General features: G+C 45.6%; 1 protein-coding gene across 1 annotated transcript in view; it reads left to right on the top strand.

Annotated features, from left to right (window-relative positions):
- Positions 1 to 23,581, top strand: part of ATF6 (activating transcription factor 6) — a 120,423-nt gene that overhangs the window by 38,482 nt on the left and 58,360 nt on the right. Inside the window, exons 11-14 of the mRNA XM_015423852.1 lie at positions 1,962 to 2,075; positions 3,722 to 3,824; positions 4,383 to 4,430; positions 6,441 to 6,584. Coding sequence (XP_015279338.1) covers positions 1,962 to 2,075; positions 3,722 to 3,824; positions 4,383 to 4,430; positions 6,441 to 6,584 — 409 coding nt within the window. The remainder of the gene's footprint in view (positions 1 to 1,961; positions 2,076 to 3,721; positions 3,825 to 4,382; positions 4,431 to 6,440; positions 6,585 to 23,581) is intronic.

Raw genomic sequence — 23,581 nt, 5'->3', positions numbered from 1 at the left:
TGTTCTAAGTTGTTTTGGGGGAGAAAAAGTGGGATTATGAAAAGTGTGCATCTTTTCATTAAACTGAAAATCATTAAAACCTTTTCCAACTTGTGCCTGTGATTTCCTGGAAATCACTTGTTGTGCAAGTTTGGGGGATCCAACTCCCTGAAAAACATCTTCACCCAGCAGTGAAGTATATATTATTGATCTACATCAGTGTACCAAGGACAGGTGATTTCCCCCAAGACGTGTCCAGTCTTAAGTTTTACTAGTTAGCGAGGAATGGGAAGGAGCAAAGATAACAAGGGATGTGATGTCAGATGGTTGGCAGTTTCCAAGAGCCGTGAAAAGGCGGTCTCCCTGCAGGGCAGTGACACATGTTGCCCTCAAGTCACTACTGAACCATCTATTGTGCGAAAGAACAAAACAGCCCTTCCTCTTGGAAGGGTCCCGGAAGCCCTAGTAGGTCTGGCCAGGGCATTCTTTCTCTCCCCTTGCCCCTACAGCCATTTGCCTCACCCATAGGGTTGCCAGCCTCCAGGTGGGGCCTGGGGATCTCCCGCTTTTACAACTGATCTCCAGCTGACAGAGATCAGCTCCCCTGGAGAAAATGGCTGCTTTGAAGGGGAGACTCTATGGCACTGTACCAGGCTGAGGCCCCTCCCCTCCCCACCCTCTCCTGGCTCCACCCCCAAAGTCTCCAGGTGTTTTCCAAACCAGATTTGGCAACCCTACTCACCCGTCCCTCCTTCTGTGGGCAGAAAGTTCCCAATTCTTTAAGCAGGATAGAATGAATTACACAAAGCAAGCTTGTGTAGTATGAATGGGAAGATAAAAATTTTTTAATATAGGTTTTTTCCTTCTTGATTGTTCATATTCATATTTTTCCTTGGCTTTATGGATTTCTCTTTTAAGTAATATTTTATTAGGATGTTAGAAAGGCCTGTTATATAGAAGGCTTTCCTCTTGTAGGTCTGATATTGTTAGTAGATAACATAATAGGTACAAAGTTCACGATTCTGTAGTTCTTAAGGGCAAAACCTTGCAATGTCTGGGTCAGAGAAGATTTTAGTCTCGTATCAGTAAAAAATACTTTTGTTTGGGATATGAAGAATCCTTGCCCATTATCATTTAGGTTAGGTTAAGTAAACACTTAGGTTTTACGTTGATTTGACGTAGATATATGTTTCTTTACATCTGACAAATCAGAGGCTTATTATTCAAATGACCACTGTCTTTTGTAACCAGTTATGCTTTTTGAATATTGTTTTCTTGATGATGTCAATCCATGTATAAAATATCATGTATTTCCTGAATATGTTCAGAATATGTTCAAGAAGAAGAAGATGAAGAAGAAAAAGAAGAAAGTTGTCAATTTTTGATGAGTTATTTGGTCCAATTTTTTTCCTGTTAATTGAAGCATATCTCCTGAATATGCTGAGAAGAAAGCAGTCAATTTTGGATGGACTATTTGGTCTACCTGTTTTCCTGTTAATTGAAATAAAACATAGATCTTCCTACAGCACTTGTTAATATGCATGTTTTAATTCTGATCACATAGATTACTTGGCTGAGTCTGGTACCCACATCCCTCTATTTATTTATTTACAATATTTATATAACATTTTTTTCTCACTGTTCAAAGTGGTTTACAGTAAAACAAGTAAATTAAAACTGATCAGAAACCTGGCATATTAAAAACTTAGGGGGCTTCTTCGCCATGTTAACCCCCTTTTTTTTTTGCAGTGTTAATCCCCAGTTTGCTTGCTCTGACTCAGGGTATTTGCAGTTCATCCCCTTGTTGGAGAGAGAGGATCACTGCATTTACTTCCTTTTTCATGGATCACAGGGGGACAATTACCTTGAGCAGCCCCTGTATTGACATGGCTGTTCATTTCCAGGCTTCTGACAGTTCACCAGTGGAATCTGTGGAGGCATCTCTCTTAGCTCCCATCTCCTCTGCGTGTTTTTGCTTCTAGGTATAAGCGTTCGGTTTCAGATAACAAAGCGTTGATGGTCGTGACCGAGGAGCCGATAATATACATTTCTCCTCCACCCTGCCAGCCGTCCATCAACCGCACAGAGTCCCTCAGGTAAGCAGCTTGTTTGGTGTGTGTGACTAGCCCATGTCCTTTGGTCCTTTAAGTGTGCGGACTCTAATCTGGAAGAACCGGGTTTGATTCCCCACTCCTCCACTTGCACCTGGCTGGATGACCTTGGGCAAGCCGTAGTTCTGATAAGAGCTGTCCTTGAAAAAGAGCAGTGTCTGTCAAGAGCTCTCTGAGCCCCACCTACCTCACAGGGTATCTGTTGTGGGGAGGGGAAGGGAGAGGCGTTTGTAAGCCACTCTAAGACATGTTCGGGTAGTGAAGGGCGGGGTATAAATCCAATCTCCTCCTCCTCCTCCTCCTCTTCTTCCTCTTCTTCTTCCTCTTCTTCCTCTTCTTCTTCCTCTTCTTCCTCTTCTTCTTCCTCTTCTTCCTCTTCTTCTTCCTCTTCTTCCTCTTCTTCTTCCTCTTCTTCCTCTTCTTCTTCCTCTTCTTCCTCTTCTTCTTCCTCTTCTTCCTCTTCTTCTTCCTCTTCTTCCTCTTCTTCTTCCTCTTCTTCCTCTTCTTCTTCCTCTTCTTCCTCTTCTTCTTCCTCTTCTTCCTCTTCTTCTTCCTCTTCTTCCTCTTCTTCTTCCTCTTCTTCCTCTTCTTCTTCCTCTTCTTCCTCTTCTTCTTCCTCTTCTTCCTCTTCTTCTTCCTCTTCTTCCTCTTCTTCTTCCTCTTCTTCCTCTTCTTCTTCCTCTTCCTCTTCCTCCTCCCCCTCCCCCCCCCAAGCACAACCTTTCCAAGGTGCCCATTCCCAGAGCCTTTACTATCTGTGCTTGGTTCCTTTGAGAGCATAAGGAGGTTCTTAGTTTATCGTTCAACCAACTATTCCCCAATTCTCAGTATCTTAGGGCAATGGCATTCAAGAAGTTGTTATAGCTGTGATTTAAAAAGTCCCCCCCCCCCGTCTTCTGAGTTCTGAATGGCCAATTATGTCTCATAATGAAGTGGACAAAGGAAGAAGTCTAAAGGGCCAGAGGCCTTAAACGGACTCCTAAGGACCTGGTGCTAGCATCGTAACACCTGCATCAAGGAACCAGCATGTTTACTGAAGAAGGCACAGGTTGAACTGAGCTACAAGCCCTGCTTATTGATGGGCAGCTGATATTTCCAGGTGCTGTGAAGCCACCTGTGATGGAGTTAATGCCAGCCCTAAGAATTTTGTAATACGCAAAGCTGAATTGGAACACTGCTGCTTTTCGCATTCTTTCTTTAGCTTATTTGGGCCCAGACAGCTCATTTTTAAAAATCAGGGAATTCCGATAATCAGCATCGGTACGTGGTAGCAGGATCGCTGAGAGGCGGAGGGACCATGGCTCAGCGGTGGAGCATCTGCTTGGCATGCGAAAGGTCCCAGGTTCAACCCCCAGCATCTTCCGTTAAAAGGACATGACCTGAGACCCTGGGGAGCCACTGCCTGTCAAAGGGGAGACACTACTGATCTTGACAAGGACAGCTTCACTTTGAGTGCATGAAATCTGTCTTGAGACTGTAGCCTCTGGGTTGCACCGGGCACCTGGTCTGAGAATGTCCATCTGAATTTTTGTTGTCTCTCATTGCAGGGGTTTTGCCATCATAGGGAAGGCTGTTTGAATCTCACCCTCAGTCTAGTAAACTAAGCTTACCTCTAGAGTTTGCATTTGCAGGTTAAGTCATGAGCTGCGAGGCTGGGTTCACAGACATGAAGCTGAAAGGACGAGATCGAGGAAGGTGTCCAGTAGCCAGCAGCAGAAAGCTCCAGCCATTCAGGTAGGTTTATGGTGTCTGATTCCATCTTGTAAGTAGGTGGGCGGGGTCTGTGTAGTGGTGACTCCTGATTCTTGCAACCAGGGGCTAGGCTGAGGATCCAGAAGTGAAGCTCCTGGGGAGCTGGCTTAGGTCTTCCATTGCCTGCCCCGATGCTAGCCTGGTGGGGTTCCTCTCTCTGTCCCAAACAACCGCCTGTATTTGGGAAGCTGAGGCCTGATTTGCACATCGCCATTGTGGTTTGGGGTTCTGCTCCCCACTGGTTGGAAGCCCGCATCACAGGTGTACTTCTCTGAAGTTCTGCATCATGTTAGGATGTTTGGATCACGTGGTTACTTCCCTTCCTTTGCTAGTGCTGTAGCCAGAATTGTTAGGAAAAAACAAAACAAAATACAGTTCGATCACCAAACTGTTGATGATTTGTATACCTCAGTGGGAGCATTCAGAGGATACTTCTAGGAATGTTTGCACACCACAACCAGATCAGGTTGAATTCAGCAATGACTCATTTCCCTCTGTGTGATATTTCTCTCTCTCTCTCTTTCTCTCTCTTTCAAAAAGAACTCTTTAGGACAAAATGCAAACTCTGAACTGATGGCTATTCCCTACGTCTGCCACATTAAGAACATAAGAACATAAGAGACGCCAATGTTGGATCAGGCCAAAGGCCCATCCAGTCCAACACTCTGTCACACAGTGGCCAAAAATACCAGGTGCCATCAGGAGGTCCACCAGTGGGGCCAAGACATTAGAAGCCCTCCCACTGTTGCCCCCCCCCAAGCACCAAGAAGACAGAGCATCACTTGCCCCAGAGCCCCTATCTAAGATTAAGATGGGATCTTAATCAGCAAGTTGTTCTTCTAGTATTTGTCAGCCCATTCTTCAAAACGGTCCCATTAGATCCATTTCCAACAGTTTCTGTGGAGAAGGAAATCGACAAGTCTCTCCTGAACCCAGCACTGCTTTTACGATATAAATCATTCCTCAAAAAGGCATTTTAATCCTGTTGGTACCCTTCTGTTTCTCACCGGTGGAGGACTGGCCATTCAGACCGGCTGCTTCTTCCTAACTGGATGGTCAGTTTGGTGTAGTGGTTAAGTGCGTGGACTCTAATCTGGGAGAACCGGGTTTGATTCCCCACTCTTCCACTTGCAGCTGCTGGATGACCTTGGGCAAGCCATAGTTCTGTCAGAGCTGTTCTTGAAAAAGAGCAGTTTCTGTCAGAGCTCTCTCAGGCCTACCCACCTCACAGGGTGTCTGTTGTGGGGAGAGGAAGGGAAATGAGTTTGTAAGCCGCTCTGAGACTCCGAGTGAAGGGCGGGGTAACAATCCAATTTCTTCTTCTCTTCTTATGTAAGAATATTGGAGCCTTGGTGGATTAAACCAATTGTCCTGTGTAGCTCAGTATCCTGTTTTGAGTAGAGGCCAGCCCAGATGCTTCTCTGAAACGCAGGCTAAAGCCTTGCCTGATTGCTTGGCTTCTCAATGACTGCTATTCAGAACTACACTGAACATTGGGGCTCCACTTAGCAAACCTAGGTAATAGCTGTGATAGATTTCTCTTCTCTGAATTTGTTCTGGAGTTTTATTTTTTAAAAGGCATGTAATCTAGTGGCTTTCTTTATAGCCTTGTGACGCTAAGTCTTTTGTTCATTTTGAAGTTATAATCAGTCAATTTCATTGGGTGACCCTGCATTCTAAGTATAGCAAAAGGGGGAGGCGGTCTTCATCCGCTCTCTAAGTCTAGCTGTATTTTCTAAATTTTTATCAAACCCCCCCCCCTTCCCTGGTCATCTTTCTTCTGAATTAAAAAGCCTCTTCTTTGGTTAAGGGAAAAGGGCTTCAACACCTTAATCGTTTTGTTTACCCTTTCCTTCATCTTTTATCAATGTCATGATGATGCCCTTTTTGAAGATGGAGTGAGCAGAAATGTATGTAATCTCTCAGATACAGCCAAGTCATAGGTTTATGGAAAGGCATTATGATAACTGGACATTTTTTATTTTCAATCTCTGCCCTGCACTGAAGTTACCTGTTTGACTTTTCATCGAAATATGCACCATAACCCTAAGATCTCTTTTCCCTGGTTAGTCATTGCCAGACTATCTGTGAAGTTAGGTGTTTTTGCCCTAATTCTACAGTGAATCTCATTTGTTTATTCACTGTATTTATAGTTCACCTTTCTCATTGAGACTTAAAGCAGATTACGTGTAAATCGATACAATACATATGAAGGGACATTATTGTATTTAGGATTACAGAAATTTGAATAGGTATAGCATATTACATGTGTGAAGGAACAGATGTTCATGCCCATGTTCCTTTAGGTTCCTTGGGACCTTGGAAAGTTCTGTGGTAGTACCCAGTCACCACCCATTTCCTGTACTCCCATTTACCATTGTGGCCACCCAGCATCCCTGCCATTTCCTGTACTCCCATTTACCATTGTGTTGCTTATTCATCCAGTTTGGAGTTCTTTAAATCTCTGATTAGGTTTTCACACTAGAATAATTCAGTGGCCCTCTGTAAATTTGGCTGCTTCCCAACTGACAGCAAATCATTTTCGATTGTGCTGGCCTCAGTTTCTTACATTTGGCGTCTGGCACGTATCCTTATCAGTTCCAATGTTGTCTTCCAATATATTTCAGCAAGAACTCTGGGAACGAACTGCAGGTTTATTACACTTCACCACGGAATTACCAAGACTTCTTTGATGAAATTCACAGGAGGGGAGATACATTTTATGTGGTATCATTCCGTAGGGTAAGTGCATTACGCTTTTGTGTAACTTGAACTATCAGGGTATCCATTGTAAAAACGGAGGCCATGTATATAAGCTCAATGTACTTCACGCCAACTTGTCATGGCTTCCTGTGAAGACATCCTGGAAACTTCTTGTTGATGGTGCTTAGAAGCCACCTAGCCCCTTCACAGAAGGCAGAGCTCCCTAGGCATCCTTGGCAGAGAAGGGTCAGGGGAACCAAGACAATTTAATTTTGGTATAAGTACATCCTGAGATCTACGTGCACTGGGTGAGAAAAGAAGAGAGATGGCCTTCCTCCCTACCCCAGTGAGTCCGTTCGCCATTCGTACTTCCCGTGTTAAGGAGTTATGAGGGGATAAAATCATCCCCACAGCCAGGCTCTGGGATGGTTACTTTTCCCACACTTACTAGTATAGTAATAAATCTATAGAGCAATTGGATGCATTCCTACTTTTCTGTCAGTTTCACAGGCAGAAAATCATGAGACCACCTGTATACCTTTTTCTACCAGTTGGTAACTGCAAAAGAACCAAAAGCTCGTTCCGATGGTAGTTGAATAATTTAACATGGGAACAGAGTAAATACAACTTGATGTTAGTGTTGGTGTTCTCAGAGGTGTGTTTGTGCTTCTGTTTGTTTGTGAACCATTCATTCAATAAGTAAGACCAATGGTTGGTGGTTCAGCAGGGAATCAGATGAAAATGAGCTCATCTTCCTCCTGAGCAATGGGTTCCCCAGTCTGAGACACCTGGCTTTCTGCCTGGCTGAAAACTGCAGTGCCACCCACCAGCCACCCGTTGTGGTGGTGCTACAGTGCACAGAGGTCAGGCCAGATCTGCTTGCAAGCTGGCACAGTGGGGTAAGGAGGATGGCTTCTGGGCCCTGCTCTGGGCAGGGGGGGTCCCCTGACGACACTCACTGGTACCTCAACTTGACAATTCTGTAAACAAGGTTAGAGTTGGACTGACTTTTGCATCAAGGGGCAGAGAGATTACCACTGGACTGCAGCCCCCCTCTCCCCTTCCCTGCTCAAAAGCGGGCCTCACTTTGTTTTGGCTCCTGTTGCTTTTCAGCTTTGCAGCAGCTGTTAAATCCCTTTCAGTGACCGTTTGGCTTCTTTAGACCCAATCGAGGCCATCCTGGCAATTTCTGTTCCTCTGATATATTTTCCTCCAACCCTGCAAATGCTCTCAACACTCGTTCAGTTGCTTCAAACAGCCTGCAGTTTGCACTGTGTGATTATCCCACTACGTGTCAGCAGGTGGAGTGATTGCTCACCTTTTTTTACTTCAAGGCAGTGTCCCCCCAAAAAACATTTTCTATTGTAGAGGAAGCCTTTTTTACCTCCATTGGCCTCTCAAGGAACCCTGTCAGTTGAATAATATTTTAACAACCTCACATAGGGCACTCCTCAGGTGTTTGCTGTCAACTTACGTGCTCTGGGAATGCACTCTAAAAGGCATCTGGTAGCTGCCCATTGTGAGGGAAGTTCAGTCATGGTAGGCAGAGTCTTTTAGAGAAACTCATCTTCCATTACTGACGGTACCATCCTAAACAGTTCATTGGTGTCAGTGGGCTTAGGAAGGTATAACTCTCCTTAGGATGGCAGTGTGAATTTCTCAACCAGTAGTGTTTTCACTGTGAAAAACATGTATTGCTTGAGTGGCCTGTGCTTTTTTTAGACAAAAAATACATGATAGATTTTTCCGTAAGCCTGGCTACTTGTTCTGTACCATGTGGACCTAGCCCATATTCTACGTGAAGACATTAATGTCTCTACTTCCTTCACATTTTTAAGGGACAAGAATTAGCTGGACGTCCTCTTGTTAATGGGGATCTGGTTGCTGACAAATGGAAAAGTTGTTCAGATATAGAACTAACTGGAAAGTTAAATTTAGCTGCATGAAATGCCTGATATTAGATGCAAAATGCTCCAGATATTAGTCTGCTAAAGACTTCTGCGCACCTGCCACATATGTAGTTGAAGACAGTAGGAAAAGAGGAAGACCCAACATGAGATGGATTGACTCAATAAAGGAAGCCACTGACCTTTGGTTTGCAAGACCTGAGAATGGCTGTTAATGACAGGATGTTTTGAAGGTTATTAATTCATAGGGCACCATAAGTTGGAAGTGACTTGGTGGTCCTTAACACTCACATCTGCCATGTGACTGTCAAGAAACTCTAGTGTTTGCCAGAAAAGGGCTTGCAAATCATTGCTTTAAGGAACTCTTTGGTTAAAAGGCCACCAGTCCTACTAAGTGTGCCCCAGCATGTGGTGCTGAGGCAGGAGAGCATTGTGCGCATGTGGTGCTGAAGCAGATGAGCATTGTGCGCATGTGTGGGTTGGAGGCTACGTGGACAGGTTGTATGTTCCAATTGGTTCAGTGGTCTGGGCTAGGGATGTGCACTCGGTATATACCGAGCTGAATAAATACCCGAAAAATACCTTCAGTATTTTTCGGGCATTTATTCAGCCAAATCAGATTAGAGAATCTGCCATGCCTGAATAAAAGCCGATATTATTTGGCTTTTATTCAGGTGTGGCTTGAAGGCATTTAAAGTTTAAATGCTTTCTGAACTCCATTATACCCTATGGCAACGGTCCTCATAGGGTATAATGGAGCCGAATAAATTCGGGTTTCCTGAATATTTACCCGAATCCCAATACAATACCAACATTGGGATTCAATCAAGAATATTCGGGAATAGCAATATTTTTGGGGTCTAATAGACCCGAATCGGGAAGAAAATGAATTATTATTATTTTTTTGCACACCCCTAGCCTGGGCTCAACCTGGTCAGGTTCCACCTGTCTCTGCCAATAGTGTTACAAGCAGATATAACAGATGGATTAAATAAGAAATATACTCAAGCTATAATCAGGGAACAGTTTCAGAGAATTAGCTGTGTTGGTCTGCAGTAGAACAGCTAGATTCAAGTCCAGTAGCACCTTAGAGACCAACAAGATTTCCAGGGTGTAAGCTTTCGAGAGTCAAAGATCCTTTCGTCTGATCTAATGGAGGAAGCTTGGACTCTGAAAAGTTTATACCCCAAAAAATCTCCTTGTCCTCCAAGGTACTACTGGTCTCATATCTAGCCAGTCAGGAAACAGTATGGGCAAAACAAAGTTAGTGGTGTGTGTATGTGCGTGAAATGGAATGTGGAAGGTGTTTGCTCTGAGGAGCCAAGATTGGTGGAGGGTGAAATAACAGGTCCATTCTGATGCTATCTGATTCTGGGAACTCTGGGAATTTTCCCCCCCTCACTGCAAAGTTTCTGATAAAAGTAATCCAGACAAAAACTGTAGCCAGTTGTTGATTAAGGTGGAAATGTGCTCTTTATAGCTCAGGAGATTAAAAAAAAAAATGGGGCCAGGGCCAATGGTGCAAAATCAGGTAAAAATATACTTTATTACTCAATTAAATTTCCAAAAAAAAAATTAATCTCCTGTGACTGGTACGGCTCTTTATTTTCTCTTTATAGCTCAGCCAGAATAGAATGACGTTTCCCCTCAGATTTTACAGATTGTGGCCTGGACTTTCCAGTGCTGTCCAAAATGTTACACAACACAAAACCTAATTGCAGGACTAGGGATTCCTTAGACTGTCTACAACTTGAAAGCATTTTGTGACTTGGAGTCTTATTTTTCATGGGAGCTGGTTGCCTTCAGTGTGCAGGATTGATATTGGTTAGAGTCTCAGTCACCAGTTCTCTTGGAGCCTGGGTTCGTTCTCACTGAGGCAGTTGTGCTACTTCAGACCACTGTACTTGAACACTGGAATGCTTTTCTGAGCAAGAATTCTCTCAGTGTAGAAAATTGGAGTGTGGGAAGGGGAGGAGCCTAGATGCCTTTGCCATGACATGGTAATTTTCTATGAGGAGGGCTGTGTGTGTGTTTTACACAGAGGTGTATTCAGTATGCAAGTTCCCATATGCAGTGGTACACTATAGATCTATCTCCTCATTTGGAATTATAATCCCTTAGTCTTTTTGGCTGAGTTAAACATTACTTTTTTTAATGAGTTAGGTGTAGGTTCCACTGATCCACTGACATGTCCCACAGCCAAATGGCCCCTGTGAAGAACTAATTAAGCAAGAGGCTGCAGGGTCCTGATTCAGATTGAGACCACAATGTGGGGAAGGAGAGGTTTCATGCCCCCCATGCCATTTTCCCAACCCAAAATGGGCCTGGGGAGGTGTTATTTGCTCCTTGGAGTGTACACATGCAGTATCCGGTACACGTGCAACCTACTCCCAGTGTGGCAAACACATCCCCTCCTGCCTCATTAAAAAATAACATCTAGTTTGTCCCACTGTCAAGGGGTAATAGCAGTAATTACTCCAGACAGTGACCAGGGACCACCTTTTGCTTTATAGAGGCTGCCAGCTTGACTGTACAGTTTGTACTGGTGTAACCTTGGGACATAGCTGGACATTCCGTGTAACACCCAAAGATCTCACAGAAGAAGAAGAAGAAGAAAAGAGATTGGATTTATATCCCAACCTTCACTACCCGAAGGAGTCTCAAAGTGGCTTACAATCTCCTTTCCCCTCCCCTTCCCACAACAGACACCCTGTGAGGTAGGTGGGGTTGAGGGAGTTCTTTCGAGGACTGCTCATGAGAGAACAGCTCTGAAAGAACTTATGACTGACTGACCCAAAGTTACACCAGCAGCTGCATATGGAGGAGTGGGGAATCAAACCCGGTTGTCCCAGATTAGAGTCCGCACTCCTAACCACTACGCCAAACTGGCCCTCAGTGTTAGAAAAAGAACATATATTAGAAAACAAACATCATGAGTAAAAGGTCAGCAAACCTACTGTATTCTGATTTAAGAACCTGGAAGGGTTGCTGTGGGTCAGATATGGTCCCTGGGTTGCCATATGGCCATCCCTGATCTTCTGAAGAGATGGAGATAGAGGGGATCTCTGTTTTTAGACTCACTCCAGAGACAAACACTTGTAAATGTGAGGGAGGAACTTGCACATCATTAGGCGGCTGTGCGTATCTCCCGAGGATAGTAACTTTCTGGATTCAGATAGGATAATTTGAATCCTGTCTTCCCAGGTCCGAACCCAGAGCATGCTCAAAACTGCCGTCCTCTAGTTCCCATGGCTTCATTGACTGTAACAGTGCTTGCTGTGAAAATGCATCAGTGTATTCCTTATGAGGGTTATGAAATCGCTCTTCAATGGCAGTGGCTTGCAGCCTAGTTTGTAGAGGCACCCTTGAATCAGCATCTGGCTTAGAGTTGCCCAGCATGCTGAATCAGAATACCTTATATAAGTATTCTATATATCTCTATGGGAAATATGCATGTCCGTAAGCAGTCATCTGCATCTGCATAGGTAAAGGTTCCCTTGCTTGAAAGCCAGTCGAGTCCGACTCTAGGGTTGCGGTGCTCATCTCCGTTTCAAAGCCGAAGAGCCAGCGCTGTCCAAAGACGTTTTCGTGGTCATGTGGCCGGCATGACTAAACACCAAGGCGCACGGAACGCTGTTGCCTTCCCACCGAAGTGGTACCTATTTATCTACTTGCAACTTCTTGCTTTCGAACTGCTAGGTTGGCAGGAGCTGGAACTAGAAATGGGAGCTCACTCCATCCTGCGGCACCCAGGTCTCGAACAGCTGAACTACTGACCTTCCACAGCCTGCAGTTCAGCGTCTTAACCACTTGAGCCACTGCAGCATAAGATCTGCATAAGATCTGGCAAACAAAGCTTTCCCACCTCATTCTTCCTGCTGGTCCTACACAGGCCACTAGTCCATCAGCCCTTGATAATATGGGGAATAACATTTGCTCATCTTACATTGATATGTGAAGTTCACTGGGAGTGTATGTGAAGTGCTTTGAACACAGGAGCGCATGTTTTGAAATGTGTGAAACACATGTAAATGCTGAGCACTGGTGTTAATGCTTTTGTACGGAAATAGCTGTGTCCTCCTGATCCTAAACAAAATGATTGCTTAGCTTTTGAAGTGTGAAGCAGATCCAGCTACTGGGTTTGCCCTCCCAGTTTTCTGAATCTTCTGACATGTCTCCCCTCCACCCCCGCATCCTCTCACCAGTAGAGCTACCATCCTGTGCTTGTCCATTTGGGTGTAAGTCCCACTGAACTCAGTGGGCCCTTCTCTCTAAGTGAATATGCATAGGGTTGAGCTATGTGGCTGGCACTGGATCTAGTGGAACATGTTCCGAGGCAGATGATTTTGTATAAAGGGTTGCATAGTGTCTTGGCGCTTCTTACCAGTTTCGAATCACTGGAGCACATCTTTATTCCAAAATGTTCCTTAGTTTTGTCCAAAACTTAAAACAGCAAGGGCTGGCTCTACGTGCTTTTTTTTTACTGCCCTTAGACAATGGCAAAAAGTGCTCTGGCAAAAGCGGATGAGTTGTGTTCTTTGGCAGATAACGGCATAGGAACATTGTCTCATATGCACCTGTATCTTGTTAGCGAAAACAGTTGTCACCAAGCAAAGCCGAGCAAGAACGCAATCTTCCTGTCCAGCCCCAAAGTCTCTTTTTTTGTTGGGCTGCCCATTTTGTGAATGAAAAGCAGAAGGCGGTTTGTGCATATTTTTTTTTACATCAGAGACTGTAAGCCCAAGCTGGTGAAGTCATTTCCTCATGCTTCGTTGACAACAATCACTATCTCCCCCTGACTGTCCAAGAAGCAGTATGAACAGAGCCATAGTCACCGGAGATGGGAGGATAATGGGGTGGTTCCGTTCCCTTAGGAGGAGTGTTCTGGGTAGAGCTTATATCTGGCCCTACATATGGAAATGCCAGTGAAAACGAGCAGGCCATATTGCCTTGAACTGGAAAGAAGTGAACCTGTTCCTGCCAATGAATATGAAGATACTGGCTTAACTGACAAGCGTGCCTCATTTTATTACAATATTCGGCAGTTTGAATTTTTCTTAAATTATCGAATAACATAAAACAAATTCACTCTAATTTAAAAGGCATTTAAACTGTATGAATTCAGGTTTCTCTTTTGAAGACACGATGCTTGCCTTAGGGTCCCCACTGCTAAACTTCAGGCTGTCAGCCTCCCTTTTGAGATTATATTTCTAAAGTACAGAGAACCCCTTTCACATGTCCTGTGATTCGGGCCAAGCTTGCTTGTGTGCACGGTGGATCTGACGGACCTGTGATCTTGATGGGCACAGACATGGCTTATTTGCCATGAATGTGCCCCTGCTCTGTCCCCTTGCATACAGAGGAATATTGAAAACTTCTTGGTTCTGGAAGCTTTCATTTGCCGTGTTGTGTGAATGCAGTTGCCTTGGCTAATCCTGGGTTGTTAGCGTTTTGATTGGAGGCTTCCAAAGCCAGAAAGCTTTCAATCACTTACTTCCTGCAAGTGCCTGTTGTGGGCAAACAGTGTCTTGTCATGACATGCAGCCAGTTGAGAGGGAGAGATTCCTGGGGCTTGCTTCCTCAGTGTCCTTTGAGCTGCAGTGGTGGTTCTGGAGTAGTTTATGTTATAATCGAGAGCCTCCATGGACATGACCCCTTTTAAAGTAAACATCTCTGCTGTGAAAAATGTGATGCTGCCGACTTCCAGTCTATGGATTGGCGATGGCGGTCGCTCTCCCCAGAACTTGGGGAGGCGATTAGCACACCATCAGCATGGAGGGGTGCTACCTCAAGTGGCCCTCCCACGGAGCCTTTGTGAAAGGCTCCAGGCCAGAGAGCTTTGAGGGATAGCCTCTTCGACAGCTTGCTGCCGGAGAATCGAGGCTTCTCTCCACTCTGACGGTCCTACCGATGAGTGGCCTTAGGGGACAAGCTAACCCAACTGGGACAAGCGGGGGAGACCGAGCGGAACAACGATTGATGTGAGTGACATCAGGAATGTGACCAACAATGAACGTGAGTTCTAAGTAAACGAACTTTGATAAACAGCACCCCCCCTCCCCGTGGGAAAAGCGGAGCGCAAAGAGGGATGCCTCTGAAGCACAAAGACAGATAAACGCAGCGAAGGGGGAGTGGGAGGAAACAGACAGCGTGTGTATTTTGAGAGACTTACTTGAGTGCAAATAGCGAATTGACGAGTGCTTCGAGCCTGGGAGAAGCGGTTTGAAAGTGTAAACAAAGTTGAAAAATGGCGGCATCCTGAGGAAAGTTTAAAGGGAAGCCTGGTAGTCAGAGTCCGAGGCCAGAAGAAGGAGCTGACGTCATGAAGCTGTTAGCGGATATGCTCAAGCCAGTGATGGATCAGCTCGATGGTATTAACCAGCAACTGACCTCGTTAAATCAAAACTTCGCTTCACAACAGCGACAGCTGGCAGAAACGGAAGAAAAAGTGGAGCTGGTGGCTGAGAAAGTTACAGAGATGGACACCTCAAGCAAGAAGATGAAGAAAAGAATGGGTGAAGTGGAAATGAAACAAAATCTTCAAGAAAATCGTTTGTTACAGCTGCAAATAGAAAAGGCTAATATGATTCTCAGGTTCCAGGGGGTTCCTGAGACAGAAAAAGAAGATTTGAAGAAGACTCTGGGTGAGATTATCGCTCCAGTGACAGGCTTGCCAGCGGAGGAAATAATAAAAGACATGGAGCCAGCTTTTAGGGCTTACTCCAATTGTATTAAAAAAAATAGCCTGCCTGGAGAGATTGTGGTGAGATTTGCAAGAAGACAGACCAGAGATGCTATATTAAAGGCAACTTCAGCAACCACTGAAATGTGGGAATATAATTATCAAGACTTTAAAAGACATTCCATTTGAAATTTGTCAGAAGAGAAAGAGCTACAAGGAGTTAATTACTTTTCTTCAAACAAACGGTATACAGTACAGGTGGGCGATTCCTGAATGTGTCATCTTTAAAATCAACAATAGAAGGGAGAAGATAGACTCCATCTTCAAAGCCAAGGAATTCTTGAAACGCCAGCTGGGATCGGGGGAAGAATCTAAAGAGGAAGAAACTAAGTCAAGGGACTCAGCTGCCTCGGGAACGAATGAGGACTCTGCTGCAGAAGCAGGTGCGGGAGCAATGAAAACTGTATATGATTTTAGAGACAGAAAGCCGAAGTAAGGGCAGAAGGACTCTGATAAATGGCTCTTTGAAATAAAGAGGATGCTCAGAATGTTCTCTCATAATAACTAATTTACTAATATAGAACAATGTGAAAAACAAGAACTCTACAAGTATATTGTTTTACTAACTCTTTTAATACTAATATTAAGGTTAACATAAAGGGGGTCTCCCGCTCTTGGGTTTTTAGTTAGTCCGGGTTTCTTTCCTTTATCCATAGTTGTAGTTCCCCTTCCTATATTTTTCTTTGTAGTTTGTAGTCTTATTGAAAAAATAAAAATACCCCTCCGGAGGTTTCAAAAAAAAAAAAGTGGTGCTGCCTTGCTTCGAGTCAGGCCATGGACCTGGTACTGTGTCTAGTTTGTCTAGCAATGGCTCTACAAGGACTCAGGTCTCTCCAGGCACTGCAGGTACTGTTAACCGGAGATGCCAGGGATTGAACCTTGGACCTTCTGCATGCAAGACCTGAGCTGTGTCATTGAGCCACAGCATTGTGTTCCATGATAATCTATAAGATTGCTCCAAGTGGGTGCGATGGGAATTTGAAGGTAAGCATTATGACTCTTCCATGGTTGGTGAGTTACCTTACCCTGGAGATTTGCCCAGATGCAAGTCTGTGTTTCTTCCAGAAGCATTGTAGACATTCAGGCTGAGATCCAAATAACTGTGCAATTAGTTCCATATGACCACAGGAGTCTGATCTTGTGCTGCCACAAGGCAATTCGCCATTGAAATTTAGGAGAATTCCAGAGGCAACCTGTGATTAGGGGTGCTACAGACTTCACGGTGAACAGGTTCGGCAGGTGAGCCTTCGGTGTTTGACAGCACGAATGTCCTTGCCTCGGCACCGTCTGGCAAGAACATCTGCCAAACAGCTTTGCAGCTCTGCAGTAGCTTGGAAACTGCTTTTGCGTGGGCATTCTAGGTGAAATTGATTCTCCCCCCAGTGTCATGGACGGATCAGGTAAGGAAATAACACTGGGAGGGTACTGTGGCTGTGCAAAAGCATGCATGTGTAAAATCACTTCGGCAATAACTGAGACTTGAACAAAACCAAACAGTAAGACATTTTTAATGGATAAAAGTTTGATTTTTTGTCACTGGTTGACTGATTAGTTTGCTCACCATTGATATGATTGGCTGCTGAGCAGCAAGGAGAGGTGGGGGGGGGAGAAGGGAAACTAGGGCTACAATTGGGGCTATATAAGAACACACAGCCACAAAATATTGCCCATTGCATGCACCGTATTGTTTGAATACGTGAAAAGGAACCCAATGAACAGTTTTGACCCATTTGTGAAATCAGAACAGCCCGTAGAAAAGTTGGCACCCTGCTTGTGACCAGCACACAGAACACGAGCTGAACTGGTGGGTGTTTTAGTGTTCCTAATTGTGATCCACCTGGACCTGCATGGCCCAGGCTAGCCAGGTCTCATAAGATCTTGGAAGCTAAGCAGGGTCAACCCAGTGATTACTTGAATGGGAGTCCACTAGGGGAGTTCCGGGTTGCTGTGCAGGGGCAGGCAATGGCATGCCACCTCTGTTTGCCTCTTGCCTTGAAAACCCTCTGGGGCAGCCATAAGTCATCTGTGGCCCGAGGGCACTTTCCACTGCCACAAATTATGATAAGTGAGGGTGGTGTGATGCCTGCTGTTCAGCAGAAGTTAGAAATCCACTGGGTTTGCCCAGCCTATTTTGGACCCTAAGCATAAATTTGGGCAGGGCTTTTGTGGTTTGGCAAGAGTGGGGAAAAATAGGTGTTTGTGGCAGAGGTGGTATTTGCAGTTGATTGTAGAATCGATTGACAACTTGTATATTTATACCACAGTTTTAGTAATCACTGGTAGAATTTCATAGCCATTTTGGTTGAGGATGGAATGTAAGACCTGGACTGTGGAAACCCAGGTTCGGATTCTTGCTTGGTCACGAAGCGCAAGACTTCAGATCAGTCTTGTTCAATGTACCCCATCTCATAGGATTGTTGTGAGGATAAAAGGGGGAAATCCATGTACACTGTCCTCTAGTTTCTTGGAGAAAGGGAGTGATAAAAATACTGCCTCACTCAGTGTTACTCAATTGTAGTGTCCTTTTCCATAGAGCCAGGTCATGTGATTGGCTGAGAATTGTCAAAGGATGAAAAAAGTCAATGTATGTGTGAATCAGCCAGTAGCATGAGAGTCTTCATTTTTGTGAAAGTGTGTGTGTGTGGGTGGGTGTGATTGGAGAGAGGGGGGGGGGGAGAGGGAGAGAGAGAGAGGGGGAGAGAGAGAGAGAGAGAGAGAGAGAGAGAGAGAGAGAGAGAGAGAGAGAAAGAAGCATGCTTAAATTGTCTGTATACAGGGCTTTTTTGGAAGAAAAAGCCCAGCAGGAACTCATTAGCATAATAGGCTACACCCAACAACAGACACTCATTAGCATATTAGGCCACGCCCTTGACAGCATGACATATTAGCATATTAGGCCACACCCCCATGTCACCAGAAGTGTGCTCATCCAGCCACACCCATCTTTTCCTTCTTATTCTGTTTACTTTGTTGTCAAAACCCAGAGGGTTTTTTTGTAGCAGGAACTCCTTTGCATGTTAGGCCACACACCCCTAATGTAGCCAATCCTAATGAGTTTCTGCTGTGGGTGTGGCCTATTACGCTAAAGAGTTCCTGCTGGGTGTGGCCAACTCAGGAGCCAGCCGGAACTCCGTTCCTGTGCGTTCCTGCCCCAAAATAGCCCTGTCTGTATATACAGAACATGGTTAGAAACCCAAGCAGAAACCTTGCTAGCACTTTAATTTTCTTCTTGTTAGTGCTTTCAGTTTTAATGAGACTCTGATTTGTGTGAGATGTATAATTTGACCTCCCACTCAAACACAGCTTGCTCATTTTCGGCCATTAGTGCTAAAGGCAGCCATCTGTAGTTCTTGAATGGCTGGGGGATTTTTCCCCAGAAATCTGGTTTCCAAGGCAAGTCTGTGTCAAGTCTGTGTCTTGGAGACATGTCTTTTTTAAAGTACAAAACCAGAGATTTTGTCTCCACAAGAAGGAAGTGATTTCTCAAAGACCCATTTCTCCTTGCCAGCATATAGAGTCCATCCTTCCTGTAGGCGCCATGAATTTTCAACCCCCACATTTTTTGTTGGAAAAAATATTATGCAGAGGGAGGAGACTTGCGATGAAAATGCTTGTCTAAGCTAATCCCGCTTCTTCTATATAGAACTGTGAGAAAGAAGCAGAGACGACATTGTGGAAGCCACAGATAAACAAGAGTTTTGAAGGATTTTGGTAGTGTTGAGCATTGAGAGCCTTTGGGGCTGGGTGAATTCTACCAAATGTTACCCACCTTGGAGGGGGGGGATAAGGATTTGAAATACACAAATATTTGCAAGGTGTGTTTCCCCCACCACATCTCAGTTTCTCCATCACTTTAGAAGCCTGTATCTTGGTGGTACCTGTAACCAACAGTTAAAACAAAATGGAGTGCCTGAATGCAAGACAGTAATTCAAATAATCATTTGTCTAAGGCATTTTGATTAAACACACAGAGTTTTTTAAAAAAACAGGGGAGTTGTAAGTCAGAGATACTGTCTCACTTGGAGTTTTGAATGAGATGAACACATTCTAGTTGGAACAGCAGTGGTCCTCGAAGAGGCCAGAATTTACCCAAATGGTTGGTGGCTGTGGCAGGTTCGGGCGAGTTCTGGGACTGCTGCCAGACACATGTGTAGGCCTGGGGGGCACTGCCACAGTTGACACAGCAGAGCCCAGGAAGTCTTCATGAGTACGTGGTGAAGCCTAGAAGCCACTCTGCATTCAGCTTTGGGCTTCCCTTTGGATGTCCCAGAATCAACTTCATTTTGGAAATCAGGATGGAAGAGCTCAGATAGAGTTCCCTTATTCAAAGCGAGCCTTCCTGTTTGTATCACTGCACTGAAAGAGGTGAGGAGCTCATTTCCTGCATTTCTCCCCCTGCCCCAAGTCTTCTAGTGTATCCCAAGCAAGCCTTAGTTCTGGCTCTCAGTGGAAATGACTAAGTTGGAATACAAGGAGGAGGAACGAGTTGGAAACGTTATTGTTCTTTTCCTTTCATCCAGGGCTTTTGGAACTTTCCAATAACTGCTCGGATCCTACCATCCATGCATGGAAGCCACATTTCCTGTATTCCAAACTGTCCCTACAGCTCCGTCTGACCCACCTTCTCCAGATCACAGAACCTACATGGAGGCATAGCCATGCAGATGAGGAGGGACCAGGGGGTGAAATCGTTCCCTCCCCTCAGCAGGGCTGTGCTTGAAGAAGAGAGAGGAGCCATTTCACCCCTTTGTCCCTCTAAACTCCTTTCCCCCAACTTATGGGGGGGGTCGCTCCAACCGGGGGTCCTGGAGTTCCACAAATAATCTCTCTGGAGGTTGAAAGGGGGTTACTGGAACAGAGAGGAACATGTGGGACCCTCCATGCACAGGTGGCTGAATATGAGCAATATCTTTCGAAACTGTAAACTGATCAGCTTGCAAAAATAGAAAATAAGAGATGAGCCATGGGTCAGTGGTATAGCCTCTGCTTTGTATGCATAATGTCTCAGGTTCAATCCCCAGCAACTCTGGTTAAATGGACCATGTAGTAGGTGATGTGAAAGGCTTCTGCCTGAGATGCTGGGAAACCTCAGTATAAGGCACCTTCGTGTATGAAACTGGTACCATATCTTAAGGAGTAGCACATCTACATGGAATGAAAGAGAAAATGGTTTTGGCTCATCCAGTAATTTTTTTCTTCTTTTTCTTCCCCCACCCCATTTAGTTGGCGGGAGCATACTGGTATCCTTAAATGACTTTCTGCTTTTGTCTACACGAAACCACAGTTGTATGTTTGACCATTTCCAGCTGCATTCTGTCTGGCTCCCTTGTGCACAGTTTCCATTATTGATCTCGCTAAAGAGGGTCATGGTACAGGGGCTGAGACCCCCTTAGCATTCCAGCACAGCTTTCTTGGTGCTTGGTTTCTCTTCCCTACAGCTGATGTTTCAGAACTAATTCCATACAGATGAAGCAACTTTTTTCCCATTTGAAACCATTTTTCCCCTGCCAAGTTTATAGTTACACAACATATAATGTCCAGAGTACTATAAAAGTCCCAGAGTATTATAAAAGTCCAGGTGCGGCAGTTGCAAGCGAGCGGATGCCGGCGTGCCATAGCACCTCCTGCTGGCTGCGTGGATTGTTACAGCATTTCAGATGCATGCCATCCATTTGGAAGATTTTGTTGTTGTGCTTTTAATTGCATGGTTGAAGATGCTGGGGCATTCAGAACCCATGCAGAATCAACAATTGGATTTTTGGATTTGAATCCTAGCAACTTTTCTGCTTAATTTCCGTCAAAGCATGCAAGAGCATAGTCTGATAGCTTGGGTCAGAATTGCTTCCTCCCATTACCATATCCTCCGGCAGGATTGTGCCTTGGTCTTCCGAGCCTTCTGAGTCTGTATTAGTCTTCCTAGTGGGTTTAGGGGGGGGCGGTTGGCCCCCTTCTTTCCCCTAGTCCTCTCCATACCTAGCATTAAAGTTTGTTTCTGAATTGTTTTTGTTTTTTGAGAGCAAATTTCATAATCCTCAGTGAGAATAGTAGGAGTGTGAGAGGGATGCAGCCAGCCGGAAGCTCAGCCGCCACGCCCCATAAGTTATTTCAGAGCTGTTCTCTCAAGAGCAGTTCTCAAAAGAGCTCTCTCAGCCCCACCTACCTCACAGGGTGTCTGTTGTGGGGAGGGGAAGGGAAAGGAGATTGTAAACTGCTCTGAGACTCCTTTGGGTAGTGAAGGGCACGGTATAAATCCAATCTCCTCCTCCTCTCCTGGCTTTCTGCAAACTATGCAAAACTGAACAATTCAAAAGGGCTTCTCTGTGCAAGTAATTAGGCTAGCAGCTGTACAAAATGGTTCACAAAACTTACTGTGTCTGTTATGGGGAGGGGAAGGGAAAGGAGATTGTAAACCACTCTGAGACTCCTTTGGGTAGTGAAGGGCGGAGTATAAATTAAATCTCTTCTTCTTCTTTTGGGTGAGAAAAGCGGCAGGACACCTATCCCTCGGTCTCTTCGACTGGGAGTTATGAACCACCTCCCCCTGTGGCGCAGTGGCGCAAAGATGCTCTGGGCTTGCTGGGCTAGAGCAGCAAGGTGGCTCTGCTGCTGGGACATGTGGTCTTAGCCAAGCAGCTAGGACAACGCGAACAGGTGCCTCTGCTTTAAACGAGAACAGCAAAAGGACTTCTGTTCTACTTCATTTTTAAAACCAAATTCTGGAAAACAGTTTGGAAAGTCGAACCCAGTCTATCGTGTTTCGGCTGCTTCCTCCCACGCTCCTCGGCAGATCTGAGATTCAGCAGATGAGAGAAGCTGCAGCCTCTTCAGATTTCACAGCCACGGAGAAGGGAGGTTAGCCAGGCACTTGGCTGTGCGGCAGGTGGCATGTGTGAGAGCTGGGTGTCGGCATCCCTGCCACTCACTCCTCCTGTAGCCCTGGCAGGAGGAAGCCCCTCTGCCCACTGTGGGCTGCTGCTGTGCCAGCCTGTCCCATGTGAGCTCTTGCCAGTTTCTGTTGGTGCAAAGGCAGGGCAAGCGCCGCACCTCACTCTGGGCCTGTCCCTTTAAGGCTGGTTTGTGCCAGGTGTTCTGGGGTGACAACCCCACTGCCTCTCTGTATAATGGTGTCTTTCCTACACGCACACACATACAAAATCCGCCAGCTAATCCTGGCTATTTCCCAACTTCCTCCGCTTCCTGAAGCAGAGTTTTCTTGTCCTGTCAGCTCCCTCTCCATGGCTTATCTGATGGACAAACGGAACAGATACCCAAGAGGACCCACCACGAGACCTTTAGTAATGCCCCCTCTAGCAGTGCTGCTGCCCGCTACCAGTTTGGTGTTGTGGTTAGGAGCCAGTTTGATGTAGTGGTTAGAAGCGCAGACTCTAATCTGGGAGAACTGGGTTTGATTCCCCACTCCTCCACATGCAGCTGCTGGATGACCTTCGGTCAGTTACAAGTTCTTTCAGAGCTGTTCTCTCAGAGCTCTCTCAGCCCCACCTACCTCACAGGGTGTCTGTTGTGAGGAAGAGAAGGGAAAGGAGATTGGAAGCCGCTCTGAGACTCCTTCATGTAGTGAAGGGCAGTGTGTAAATCCAATCTCCTCCTCCTCCTCCTCTTTCTTCTTCTTCTTCCCCAGTTGCACACTCCTTCCCCTCCCTCCTGTTCAGGGTGGGAGGGGACACATTGCATCAGCCCCCACTGCAGCACCATGAACTCCAGCTGATGGGAGTCGGGATGAGATGGGTTTAAAAGGAGCGGGCAACCGGAGTCGTAGATGGCAGGCACTGCTCGAGGGGGCGTCGCTGGGGGTGTGGCGGCAGGTCCTGGGTAACTGCCCCTCTTGCCCATCAAGTGAAGCAGACTGGTCTGTAAAGATGGTGAACTGCTTCACGTTTGATGTGGTCAGCGCACCTACCGCTGTACATTGGCACACCACTCTTGCAGCGTGTTCACCCTGAAATAGCTGTGAAAGTGTGGCTGGGTCCCCCCGTTCATCAGGGCAACCCTGGATTTAAAACGTGCATTCGAATCGTGCTGCATGTGCATCAACAAACCGAGCATCAAGTTAAAATGGCTATTTAAATTTAAAGAGGGGGGGGGGGGGGACTTCAGGCCGGTGGGATTTGGAGCGTGGGTTGTAGCCCTGCCCCTGCCAGACCACTGCACAGACGTTCGGCTTCCTCGGAATTTTGCCCAGACTCCCTGCCAAGATATATGTGGAGACCCGCCCAGCTCTGAACTGAAGTCACTGTGGAAGAGCTGGCATGATCCCGCTTGAGTGATCTGTAGGAGCGGCCATTGTTGTGTTCCTCCTGTGGTTTAACTCCCAGTTTCTGTCATGAGAGCTGATAGGGAAACAGACCAGGTTTCCCACTCCCCCCCCC

Source organism: Gekko japonicus, unplaced genomic scaffold (assembly GCF_001447785.1).
Source record: "Gekko japonicus isolate JY-2015 unplaced genomic scaffold, Gekko_japonicus_V1.1 scaffold281, whole genome shotgun sequence".
NCBI classification, from domain to species: Eukaryota; Metazoa; Chordata; class Lepidosauria; order Squamata; family Gekkonidae; genus Gekko; species Gekko japonicus.
Note: the sequence above shows the minus strand (reverse complement) of the source record. Positions and strands in the feature narration are given on the sequence as shown.